Genomic DNA, 12,635 nt, shown 5'->3' with positions numbered 1-12,635 from the left:
TCTAAATCTTTCTATTCAGAAAATTAGAATACTGTTATTAATTATATAACTTTTATAAAAGTAATTAAAATTATATTTTTTGTAAAAATAAAGTTTGGAGATAACTTTTTTACCCATCTCAATAATCTAATCTCAATTATAAATAATTAAAAACTTATAATAAATATTAATTTTTTATCAAACACTCAAACCTAATTAATACAATTTCAGACACAAATCCAACATCATCTGAGTACATAAATATGGTAAAAAAGTTCAGGGTAAAATATGTAACCCTGCTTTTACTATTTTAGGTAGACACGATTTAATTCGATGAGTCAGCATATGTGATGCATTCTGATTGGTTGAAAGATCCGACGTGGAAGTAAAATGTCGTCATAGATAGTAGATACATATCTGGTAGTCCAACACCAAGGGTAGTCAGAAACTGTTAGCGGAAACCTTATGGCATTTTTAGTAATTTACTTCAAAATGAAGGGGTATATTTAATTGCTTCTGATATCGATTTTCGACCCCTGCTATATAAATACAGCCTCTTTGTATAGTGTCACAAATTTTCCTCCGCCGGCCGAACTACTTCCTTCTGGTCTCAATTTTGAATCACCGTAGTTTTCGTTCGAATTCGGGTTTAATTATGTGTGGATTTTGATAATTCTAAACTCGAAGTTTCATTTCAGATTGGTTGATTTTGAGTTTGTTCGATTTCTGTGTGTGTTTTCCTTGATCGATCCAGAACAGTTAGCCTTCAGGTATTGTAGTCTACCGATCTAATAAGTAACGCTGTTTCTACGAATCTGCGCGTTTACATGCAGGATGTTACGTTAATACTGTAAATTTTGGTTCTTTTATTTGATAGATCGGAGTCGTTGGATTGATTTTTGTTTGATGAATTGTCGATCTTGGATAGTGATTTGAGTTATATGATGTGTTTGGAGTGTCAATGTGTGTATCCGTGATTGTTATGTGGTTTTACTTGGATTTGTTTTGAAAATGTTGATTTTTATTATATTATTGCATATGGATCTGAAGATTGGAATCTAAATTGATGTAATTTAATGAGCGTATCATCGATTCACGATTACTTAATTAGGTTTCGATAAGTTCTTTTGAATGATGGATTGGATATTAGTGGGTTTATGTTGATCCTGTGTTTTCTTGTGAAGTTATGAACATTAAAGAAATGTTGGTTTTTTCTACGTGAATACATGTTGGATATGTAATGTAACACTGACCAAATTATGTGCCATGTGTTCTGAGATTTTAGGGTTTATCAACCTGCATTCAATGTGTATACATCTTTCTTTTAATTATTGATGATTTATGTGTTTTATTTTTTCAGATCTTAAGGGATGGCGCAACCAGCTGGAAATTCAGGATGGCTGAGAGGAAAAGTCAAAGCTGTTATGTCTGGCGACACCTTGGTGATTATGGGATTCACCAAAGCGGAAATCCCCCCTGAGAAGACAATCGTTTTAGCTCATCTATCGGCTCCAAGATTAGTATGTTTACCTAATTGTGTTTATTCCTACATTATGTCCTTTTTGAATGGTGACAGAATTTGTTTTTAGAGGCGTTGTTCAGCTTTTTTGTGAAATTGTTCTGAAAAGCAAGCATTGAGTATTTATTTAGTAGGTTTGATCTGATCATACAATTTGGTTTTAAACACTTTTTTGGAATGTAGCCAGTCGCCATTTCATTTTCTTGCTGGCTCCCAAAACTGCAAATTTTACCAAGATTCCTACTTTTTGCTATAAGCCAGTTGTCTTCTACTACTACAAATAGTACTATTTCTTCACCACTCACCAATTACCACCCACTTATTTAAAGCCATAACGAAGTGACTTCTTAACCTAGTGGATAAATTGGTTTGTTTTCTAAATTAAGTGAATACCTTTTTTTATGTTGGTGTATGCCATATTCTGCAGTTTCTTTTCTATTTCTATCTGACCTTTATGAACTTGTACTAGGAATTATACTTGTAATAATTCTAATTCTGTTGATAAGTGATGGGGAACAATTTTCTTGTTTTATATTTAGGCACGTAGAGGTGGCCAGGATGACCCGTTTGCATGGGAAAGCAGAGAATTTCTACGGAAGTTGTGCATAGGAAAGGTTCTGATTCATAGAACCCTTTGATTTCCATTATTCATATTTCATTTTAATTTAAAAATCTCATGACAATGTTTATATATATCTATTTGTTTACCAGGATGTTGTCTTTAGAACCGAATACACCATCCCAAATTTCTCCCGAGAATTCTGCAGTGTTTTCATCGGTACTTCAAATGTTGGAAATGAGGTTGTCACTCATGGCTGGGCAAAGGTAATTCCAATTCATTTAATAGAATTTTCACCTTCACATTCAACATAGCTTCACTTACTAAATACTAATTCCAGGTTAAAGAGGGAAAAGGAGAGGTTACTCCTGAGCATACCGAACTCCTACGCCTTGAAGAACAAGCCAGACAACAAGGAGTTGGTTTATGGGATAGGGTTAGTTAGTAATTACTGTGTTGCCTTATGCATGGTGTTTATAAGTTGTATTGTTACATGTTGATGACGTTTCATTTTCTTGATGGATTTTAGTCTCCGGGTGCTGTGGAGGCAGCTATCAGGAACCTTCCTCCATCTGCTGTTGGTGATCCCAGCAATCTTGATGCCATGGGCCTCTTAGCTTCACACAAAGGCAAACCCATGGAAGCCATTGTAGAACAAGTTCGTGATGGAAGTTCACTTCGTGTTTATCTGCTTCCAGAGTTTCAGTTTGTCCAAGTATTTGTTGCTGGAATCCAGGTACCACATGCATTCTTTTTGAATACCACAAAGGAATGGAATCATGCATTCCTCACAGAATGTGGTTCCTTCTCACAGTATCTGTGTGTGTTATCCCATTCCTTCGAGGAATGGAATGATATATTTAATTCTAATTTATCTAATTGTTTACTAGGCACCATCAATGGGAAGAAGGACAACACAAGAACCTACAATACCAATTGAGGTCCCATCCGAAGAGACAAATGGAGAAAATAATAATTCCGAGTCACGTGGGCCCTTAACATCAGCCCAAAGAATCTCAGCCTCATCAGGCTTCAATGAAGTTTCCCCTGATCCTTATGGGAGGGAAGCTAAACATTTTACTGAGATCCGTGTTCTAAACAGAGATGTGAGTAATATCTTGCAATTTCCCCTTATTAAGTTGACATAAAGGACACTGGGTTTGATTATTTCTATGTTTATTATTGAACAGGTCCGGATTGTTCTTGAGGGTGTTGACAAGTTTAGCAATCTGATTGGTTCTGTATATTACTCTGATGGAGAATCAGCAAAGGATCTGGCAATGGAGCTTATTGAAAACGTATGTTATGTTTTAAAATGACAACCTACTTTCTTACAACTTTCTTTATAACATATTGTTCTTTTTTTTTTTTTAATTAGGGATATGCAAAATATGTTGAGTGGAGTGCGAGTATGATGGAAGATGAAGCCAGAAGGAAGTTAAAAGCTGCAGAACTTCTAGCAAAGAAGACTAAGTTGAGGCTTTGGACAAACTATGTTCCCCCAGCTACCAATTCAAAGGCCATATCAGATAACTTCACTGGAAAGGTTTGTCTTTAAACTAATCTCATTTCTTCCATTTTTAAATAAAGTTTACTAAATTAAAACTTTTTACAGGTAGTTGAAGTTGTTAGTGGGGACTGCATTGTTGTTGCTGATGATTCACTACCATTCGGTAGTCCAGCTGCTGAAAGAAGAGTCAATCTCTCAAGTATCAGATGCCCCAAATTGGGAAACCCAAGGAGAGAGGAGAAACCAGCTCCTTATGCCCGTGAAGCAAGGGAGTTTCTCAGGACAAGATTAATGGGTCGTCAGGTAACATTATTACATTTCAACCTTCTTTAAACACTTTCAAATTCTTGACATTAACCCTAATTTGAAATATAGAAAAGTTGAAGGTTGATTTTGATGATTACTTTTAAACTTTTTTAGGTTCAAGTTTCAATGGAATATTCGCGGAAGGTCCCAGTTGCTGATGGATCTGCTGCCCCAGCTGGGCCCGCAGATTCAAGGGTAATGGGATTTGGGTCAGTGTTTCTGTTGACTCCAGGGAAAGAAACTGAAGATGTCTCCTCTGCTACTCCTACTCCTACTCCTCCTGCTGCTACTACTCCAGCAGCAACCCAGCAACCGGGTGTTAACGTTGCTGAGCTGATTATTGCACGTGGATTTGGCACTGTGATTAGACATAGAGACTTTGAGGAAAGATCAAATTACTATGAGAATCTTTTAGCAGCTGAAACCCGTGCTACATCCGGAAAGAAAGGAATTCATTCCGCTAAAGATCCTCCAGTCATGCATGTCACAGATCTCTTAACGGTTAGTAAATAAAATTAAAATCTTGACTCTGCTTATTCATGTTTGACTTTGTAATTTTTTTTTCAGGCATCTGCCAAGAAAGCCAAAGATTTCCTCCCGTTTTTGCAACGTAACAGGAGAATGACAGCTGTCGTTGAATATGTACTCAGTGGACACAGATTCAAACTGTTTGTCCCCAAAGAAACATGCAGCATCGCCTTCTCCTTTTCCGGTGTCCGATGTCCCGGACGTGACGAACCTTATTCTAACGAAGCTATTGCACTCATGAGACGCAAGATCATGCAGAGGGACGTTGAGGTAATTTCACTCACCCATAATCAATTATTAATAATTATTACTATCACTTCATTTGTTAATACTATTTTTTATTTATTTATTTCAGATTGAAGTGGAAACAGTTGATAGGACCGGAACCTTCTTGGGGTCATTATGGGAATCAAAAACGAATGTCACGATTCATCTTCTAGAAGCCGGACTTGCAAGACTTCAGACATTCGGTGCTGATAGGATTCCAGATGCTCATCTTCTTGCTCAAGCCGAACAGTCTGCCAAGAATAAGAAACTAAAGGTTTGATAATATATCAAATTTTCTCATAATACAATAAAATCAAAAATGTAAAAACTCTGATTTTATAAATTTGTTTCAGATATGGGAAAACTACGTGGAAGGTGAAGAAGTCACCAATGGTGCAACTCAAGACAAAAAACAAAAAGAAGAGATCAAGGTTGTTGTGACCGAAGTCCTTAGCGGAGGCCAATTCTATGTCCAAGCTGTTTCAGATTCAAAAGTCGCCTCTATCCAACAACAACTCGCTTCCTTAAACCTCAAAGAAGCCCCTGTACTTGGCGCATTCAATCCCAAAAAGGGCGATATCGTCCTTGCACAGTTCAGTGCAGATAACTCATGGAATCGTGCCATGGTAAGAATCGTGTTTTATACTTGTTTTTTTTTTCTTCCAATAATTAAATTCAATAAATAATTAAATTCTGTTTTTGATGATGATGTGGCAGGTGGTGAGTGGTCCGCGTGGTGTGGTGCAATCGACAAAAGACAAATTCGAAGTGTTTTACATCGACTACGGGAACCAAGAAGTTGTTACTTACAATCAGTTACGTCCACTTGATGCATCGGTTTCTTCTGCACCTGGGGTGGCCCAGCTTTGCCAGCTGGCGTACTTAAAGGTGCCGACTTTGGAAGACGATTATGGTCAGGAAGCAGCAATGCATTTAAGTGAAAGCACACTTAGTGGGCCCAAGGAGTTCAGGGCGATTATTGAAGAACGAGATACTTCTGGGGGAAAAGTCAAAGGTCAAGGAACTGGAACTGTGCTGTTGGTGACTTTGATTGATCCCGAATCTGATATCAGTATCAATGCCTCGATGCTCAATGTTCGTATTTTTCGTTTATAAGATATTAAAACCATATTTTTTTTTTTGGGATTAATTTTGGAAGCATTTTTTTAGGGAGGACTTGCGAGGTTGGAGAAAAGGAGGAGGTGGGAGCCGAAAGAGCGACAGGTGGCGCTTGATGAGCTGGAAAAGTATCAGACGGAAGCGCGTACAAAGAGGTTGGGGATGTGGGAGTATGGTGATATTGAGTCTGATGATGATGAGAATCCTCTGCCTGGTGCTAAGAAAGCAGCTGCTGGGAAACGCTGAACACCAACAGAAAAAAAAGGTACTCAAAATGTTTGAATATGGAGAGACGATTGCTGCCAAGAGATAGAAAGTTTATGTTTTTTTTTTCTTCAGAGAGATTTGGTTCGTTTTTTTTATTTAATTATGGTAGAGGACAATTTTGTTTTGCATCGTTTTTTTTTGTTTTTTTGTTTTTTGTTTAATTTATACGACTCTTAATAAGGTGAGCAGCAATGGTTAGGATCGGATCGGATGTTTGTTTGTTTGTTTGTGATATAAGTTTACTTTATGTGTTACTTTTTTTTAACGAGTTTACTTAACTTTCGTTCTTCCTAGTAGTTGATCCTCTTGGAATAGAGATAAGTGTCAATAAGATAAAAATTACTGTATAGTTTTTTTTGTTTCATCTTAAAAGATGGATGGAAGTGGGATAATGACTCGTTTGGATTTCTTGTCTGTCGAGGTCAATGACGTTAATGAGCTCATCCTCAAAATATCCCAAGAAAGTTTGTTCATGAAGTAATTGGTAAGTTGTAAGTATTAGCAATTTAAGGGTGTATAAACAAAGTGAGAATTCGTAATATTGGATTAAACCTCTTAGAGTGGAATTATGGTTAAATAAATTTGCAATCTTAAGTGATCCTTGAATGTATTGTAATAAAATTGTAAAAGTTAAAGTAACATAAGATGTTTATTGTCGGTACATGAATGTAAATTATTTGTTGGTAAGATGTTTACGAAAACAAGGCAGTAACCTTCATTTTGAAAATGATCTACTTGCATATAGTGTTTGCTCTAGAACTGGTTTTATTAAAACCCACCTCTTGCAATATCTACCTGCTCATATAAATCAGGGTGTTAGTAATACATGTCGTGTGATGTAATAGTTTGCTGAAGGGACTACTATCGGTAAAGAAGGTTCTCTGGGTTTCAAAAGTGGTGTCTATTGGCCAATGGGTATTTATCGAACATTAATCATGCTGGCAAAGGGACCGAAACGATGGTTACTAATCATGCTCGTTGTGACAACTGTCAATTTCCAGTCAAGTCAAAGTCAACTAAAGTCAACAAGTCAAACCGGTCGACTCAATTAACCCTTGTGTACTAGGGCTTACGTTATGTAATTACTGTACAACTCGTTATTTTAATGAGAAAATATCAATTGGAAAATTTGTGTGTTTGAATTTCCTTAGCCTTTATAATGCTAAATAATGAACCAAAGCGATAAAACACTATTTCACACTCATTGGGAGTGTGTAGAACACTAAATCGTGGCTTAACGGGGTTTACGGATCCTGCATTGCGAAGCCGGATACTCAAAAAGGTCGTAAATGGAACCTCTCTTAAATCTCTTTCACTCTATCTCTCTGTATGTGAAATCTCTCCAAGTATGTCAAATTTCTCCCAAATCTCTCTCCGTATGTGAAATCTCTCAAAGTATGTCAAATCTCTCCCAAATCTCTCCAAGAATATGGAATCTCTCCCAAATCTCTCCAAGAATATGGAATCTCTCCCAAATCTCTCTCAAAAGTTTCCGTAACTTTTCGTAATCATTTGGGCCATCCCGACCCTTAAACGGGTCAAAAATGGTTTGAAACGGGATAAAAACGAGTAAAATAGGCTTAATGACCCGAAACCTACTCTATGGGGCCGAACCCTCTTAGAGCCGAAAGTCCTCTTAAGGACCGAACTGCTGAGTACCGAACCCTGCTGGACCGAACCCGAAGGTCCCTTTGGACTGAACCTCCTCTCGGTCTATTTCGCTTCTCGCCTCGCCTAGGTTCGCTTCTGACAAGCCCGCGCCTGACAAGCTCGCCTTCGGTTCCATCCTTCTCAGGGCCGAACCCTCGCACCTTCGGTCCCATGCGAGAGGCTTCGCAGACTTCGACTTTTCTTCCCGGTTTTCGACTAGTTTTGCGTTTTAAGCCCGTTTTGATCATTTAAACGCGAGATGTTCACCCAAAATTATATTTTAACATATAAGACCCCATATTTATTAAATAATCACGTTTTTGGGGATAAATCTTATCCAAGAAGAGTGGGTGAAGTACAAGAGGTGGAGTGTTGACTTTTCTTTGAATTATGACACAAGCAACCACCACACCCACTCCATGACTAACCCACACACCTCCCCACCATACCTTGTCACTTCCTTGTACTTTTTCCCTCTCTCACAAGTTATTCCCACATTTTTAGAGTTGGACACTCATCCGCTCTCCTCATTCTCATTCACTTGCTCTCATTTCACCAAAGATCAAACTCAACTTTAATCTCTAACTTTCTCCCTCAATTTTGGGATTACAAGGCTGTGACATCCCCAAAATCTCAGCCAGAAAAGACCGGTTTCATTTATGTTTTTTAAAATAATTTCAGAGTAAATCCTTTTGATTTAAAAGAGTTGCGGAATTTGTTCCCAAAAAAAATATGATGAAATAATATTTATCAAAGCATTTCATCAAGAGATGCATTTTCATTATATAATCAAAACTCGGGATGTCATGTTCCGATACAGACCATAAAGCATAAACGATAACATTACAAGTCATTCAACAAATATATACATATACAAACTTGTAAACAAAACAACTCGATGATTCATCCATCTTATGCCTTTGCGCCACTTCCTGTAAGACAAATAAAACCGAGTGGGTCAGACTTGGGATCCTGGTGAGCATATAGGGTTTTCAACCCACAATAAATAATTATATTTAATTTCACCAACCAACAATATCCCGATTACCCATTCCCGTTATCCTCACTTTACGTCCCTAAAACAACATCTATCTCAAGGGACCTAATCTAGGATTTTCATCGGGACGGACATAACTGCTAAGGGGTTTCCTCAACAATAGATATCCTAAAGGCAACCATGAGGGGGATAGAGTACACCGGTGAACACATCGTCCACAACACGTACAGGTTATGAACCTGCTAGCGTTCCACATGACTGTCTAGAAAGAGTCTGCGGTCGTTATCCATACTCCGCTGAATAACTAGATCAACAACAACAACATCGAGGCCTCTCATCTGTTTATTACACACCAACTATCTACCCATGTTCTACCCAACATATTAGTAGATAAAAATATATATCTTTATACATAGTTTAAAACCTGTATAGCATTTTTCATTCAATACATATTCCACATAACAGATGAGGCACACCCACATAACACATATTTCAAAGAAAGTAAATCAGGTCTATGAGATAGAAGAGAGTGAATATACATTCACACGCATAACAACAAAATTATACACATAACACGTATTTCGTATAAAATACTTCATAATTATGCGTTAGAAGAAAGTAACTACACACTCACTTGATCAGAAGATGATCAGACAACACTACGACGTGCAAAAGTAGTGTTTCTCCATAGATCTGGGAGATCTTCACAAAAATCGAACTCCTCGCGGGCAGAGCTTCGGCTTGGGAATCACACTTCTCAGGATCCTCGGGGCTTCGAAACTTGCTTCGGCGCTCGGGAATATTACCGGGGCTTCGGGGTATAAATGGCACGCAAAATGATGCAAAACGAGAGAGAGAGAGAAGAGAAAAAGAGCAAAACTCTCGGTTGCCCTCGCAAGCCTTTTATAGAGGCTGAGCCTTACGTGGGGCGTACTCCTCGGATCGTCACTGCATGCGTCATCGGAGCACTCGAGTCCGAGGCGGTGCATGCATCGGGGTACGCTGGGCGTACTTCGGATCAGATCGGTGACTCCTTCGGATATACATCCGAATTAAAAGTTAAATTTATATATTTTAATTATTTAATAAACTTCAAAAATTCATATCTTCTTCATACGAACTCCGTTTTCGACGTTCTTTATTTCCCGCGTAGGTGAGACTACGCTTTACGACTTTCGTTTAGATTCCGCCGGCTAATTTTGATTTTATTTTTATTATTTATTTTTAGCAGGCCGGGACAGGAAAACTTCGTTATAAACTCATAACTTCTTCGTTCGGCGTCCGTTCTCACCTAACTTTTTATCGCTTCGCTACCACTAACGAGATCTTCGATTCTCGTTTAGATTGTTTCGGCTAAAAACCGCTCGATCTCAAATCGAGTATTCGGGCTACATACTGCTAAGTCGAAACTTCAGAAAATCATAAGTTCCTCATACGAAGTCAGATTTGGGCGTTCTATATATATATATATATATATATATATATATATATATATATATATATATATATATATATATATATATATATATATATATATATATATATTCGGAAACCTCGTTTCGGCTATTACAACTTTATGTAAAGATATCGAGTTTATTTTACACTTAATTTTTGACGCTTATTTTTATTCTTAATTAATCAAATCACATAATTAAGCAATTAAGCACAAAACACATAATACTCAAATAATACACTCCTATTATTTCAAATCGGGTTACAAAGGCTAACCTAGACTATTATATCAACATTAATGACAAGCCCAGAAACACAAGCGTTACAATTCTCTCCACATTAGAATGATTCCGTCCGCAGAATCACACATCAACAAACAAATGCGGATAGCGACCCATCATGTCACTCTCCGTCTCCCAGGTGAGATTCGGCCCATTCGTGTGTTTCCATCGGACAAGCACTAACTCGACCATCTTGCGTCGCAACTTCTTAGTCTTTCGGTCAATGATTGCCTCTGGTTCTTCAATCAACCTTTTGTTCTCATCGATTCTCAACTCCGAAAGTGGAATCATGTCGGGAACTTCTCCCGTGAACTTCCTCAAATAACACACATGAAAAGTGTTATGAATTCCATTAAGTTCTTCTGGTAGTTCGAGCTTGTAAGCTTGGTTCCCAATCCTCTGAAGAACTTTAAACGGTCCAACAAACCTTGGAATTAATTCTCCCCTTTTACCAAATCTTATAAGTCCCTTCCACGGCGAGACTTTAAGCAAAACCGAATCTCCAACTTCAAAGGTCATCGGTCTTCGCTTGTTGTCAGCATAGCTCTTTTGACGATCCTGAGCTGCTAACGTTCTTTCCCTAATTATTTTCAACTTTTCAGCAGTTTGATGGACTATCTCTGGTCCCATAAACTGCTTTTCCCCAACCTCAAGCCAACAAGACGGCGTACGACACTTCTGCCCATACAAAGCTTGATAAGGTGCCATCATAATGCTCGAGTGAAAACTATTATTGTAGGAAAATTCTACCAAAGGTAAATGTTCATCCCAATTACCTAGGAATTCCAAGGTACATGCTCTTTGCATATCTTCAAGTGTTTGTATCGTTCGTTCGCTCTAACCATCAGTCTGCGGATGGTAAGCTATACTTAAACACAACTTGGTACCCAATTCCTCTTGTAGACTTTTCCAAAATCGTGAGGTGAAACGGTTATCACGATCGGACACAATCGTTAATGGGACACCGTGAAGCCTCACAATTTCCTTCACATAAGAATTCGCAAGCTTTTCCATAGACCATTTCTCCGTGGCTGCTATGAAATGCGCACTCTTAGTGAATCGATCAACGACCACCCAAATCATGTCCTGACCACTTTTTGTTTTGGGCAGTTTAGTGACAAAATCCATAGCAATGTCTTCCCACTTACCCATAGGCGCAAGCAATCGTTCTAAACTCCCATACGGTTTCTGATGTTGTGTCTTGACTCTCACACAAGTCACACACTCGGCCACATACTTTGTAACATCAAGCTTCATCGTCGGCCACCAATAGTAGGGTTTCAGGTCCCTATACATTTTAGTGCTACCGGGATGAATCGAGTACATGGTCTTGTGAGCTTCTTCCATCAGAAGATCTCTGATTCCTCCTGTCTTAGGTATCCAAATCCGATCTTGGAACACCTTCAGTCTATGACTGTTTATACCGAACACCAACGTTTTGCCCAAACGTTCCTCCTTTTGGTCATTCTTCTCAGAAGCTTCCTCTTGAGCTTTCTTTATAATCTTAACAATTGTCGAGACAACTTCTATTCTCAACGCACTTGGCCTCTTCCTTTCAAGATTGACTTTCCGACTGAGAGCATCAGCAACAACATTAACTTTACTGGGGTGGTAAAGTATCTCACGGTCGTAGTCCTTAAGTAACTCTAGCCAGCGTAGTCGCCTCATATTCAATTGCTGGATCAACCATTATCCCTTCTTGGTTGACCACGTGACCCAAGAATTGGACTTCTCGAATCCAAAAATCACATTTGGAGAACTTTGCATACAACTTCTCATTCTTCAAGACTTCCAACACTTCTCGCAAGTGTCTTCCATGCTCATCTTGGCTCTTTGAATAAATCAGAATGTCGTCAATGAACACTATCACGGATTTATCAAGGAACGGATTACAAACCCTATTCATCAAATCCATGAATGCTGCTGGAGCATTGGTTAGTCCAAACGACATAACCAAAAACTCATAGTGTCCATATCGTGTTATGAATGCAGTCTTCTCTATATCCTGTTCTCTTACTTTCAGCTGATGATATCCTGACCTCAGGTCGATCTTTGAAAAATAACTTGAACCTTGTAGTTGATCGAACAGGTCATCAATCCTCGGCAGCGAGTATCTATTCTTTATCATTGCTTTATTCAGCTCTCTGTAATCAATGCACATCCTCATACTTCCATCTTTCTTCTTTACGAATAACACCGGA

At 38.3% G+C, this 12,635-nt stretch overlaps 1 protein-coding gene across 1 annotated transcript; it reads left to right on the top strand.

Moving 5' to 3' along the window:
- The first annotated feature begins 542 nt into the window (after positions 1-542).
- Positions 543-6,308, top strand: LOC111892232 (ribonuclease TUDOR 2). Its single transcript, XM_023888304.3, has 16 exons — positions 543-749; positions 1,340-1,499; positions 2,038-2,112; positions 2,210-2,323; positions 2,398-2,493; positions 2,587-2,793; positions 2,948-3,163; positions 3,248-3,355; positions 3,436-3,603; positions 3,673-3,870; positions 3,988-4,374; positions 4,441-4,671; positions 4,757-4,942; positions 5,022-5,294; positions 5,386-5,763; positions 5,839-6,308. Exons 2-16 carry the CDS (start codon positions 1,350-1,352, stop codon positions 6,031-6,033), a joined length of 2,982 nt encoding a protein of 993 aa, XP_023744072.2. The 5' UTR covers positions 543-749; positions 1,340-1,349; the 3' UTR covers positions 6,034-6,308.
- Positions 6,309-12,635: the final 6,327 nt, after the last annotated feature.

Source organism: Lactuca sativa, chromosome 4, assembly GCF_002870075.4.
Source record: "Lactuca sativa cultivar Salinas chromosome 4, Lsat_Salinas_v11, whole genome shotgun sequence".
Taxonomy (NCBI): Eukaryota; Viridiplantae; Streptophyta; class Magnoliopsida; order Asterales; family Asteraceae; genus Lactuca; species Lactuca sativa.
The sequence above is the reverse complement of the archived record's forward strand: the minus strand, read 5'-3'. Positions and strand labels throughout refer to the sequence as shown.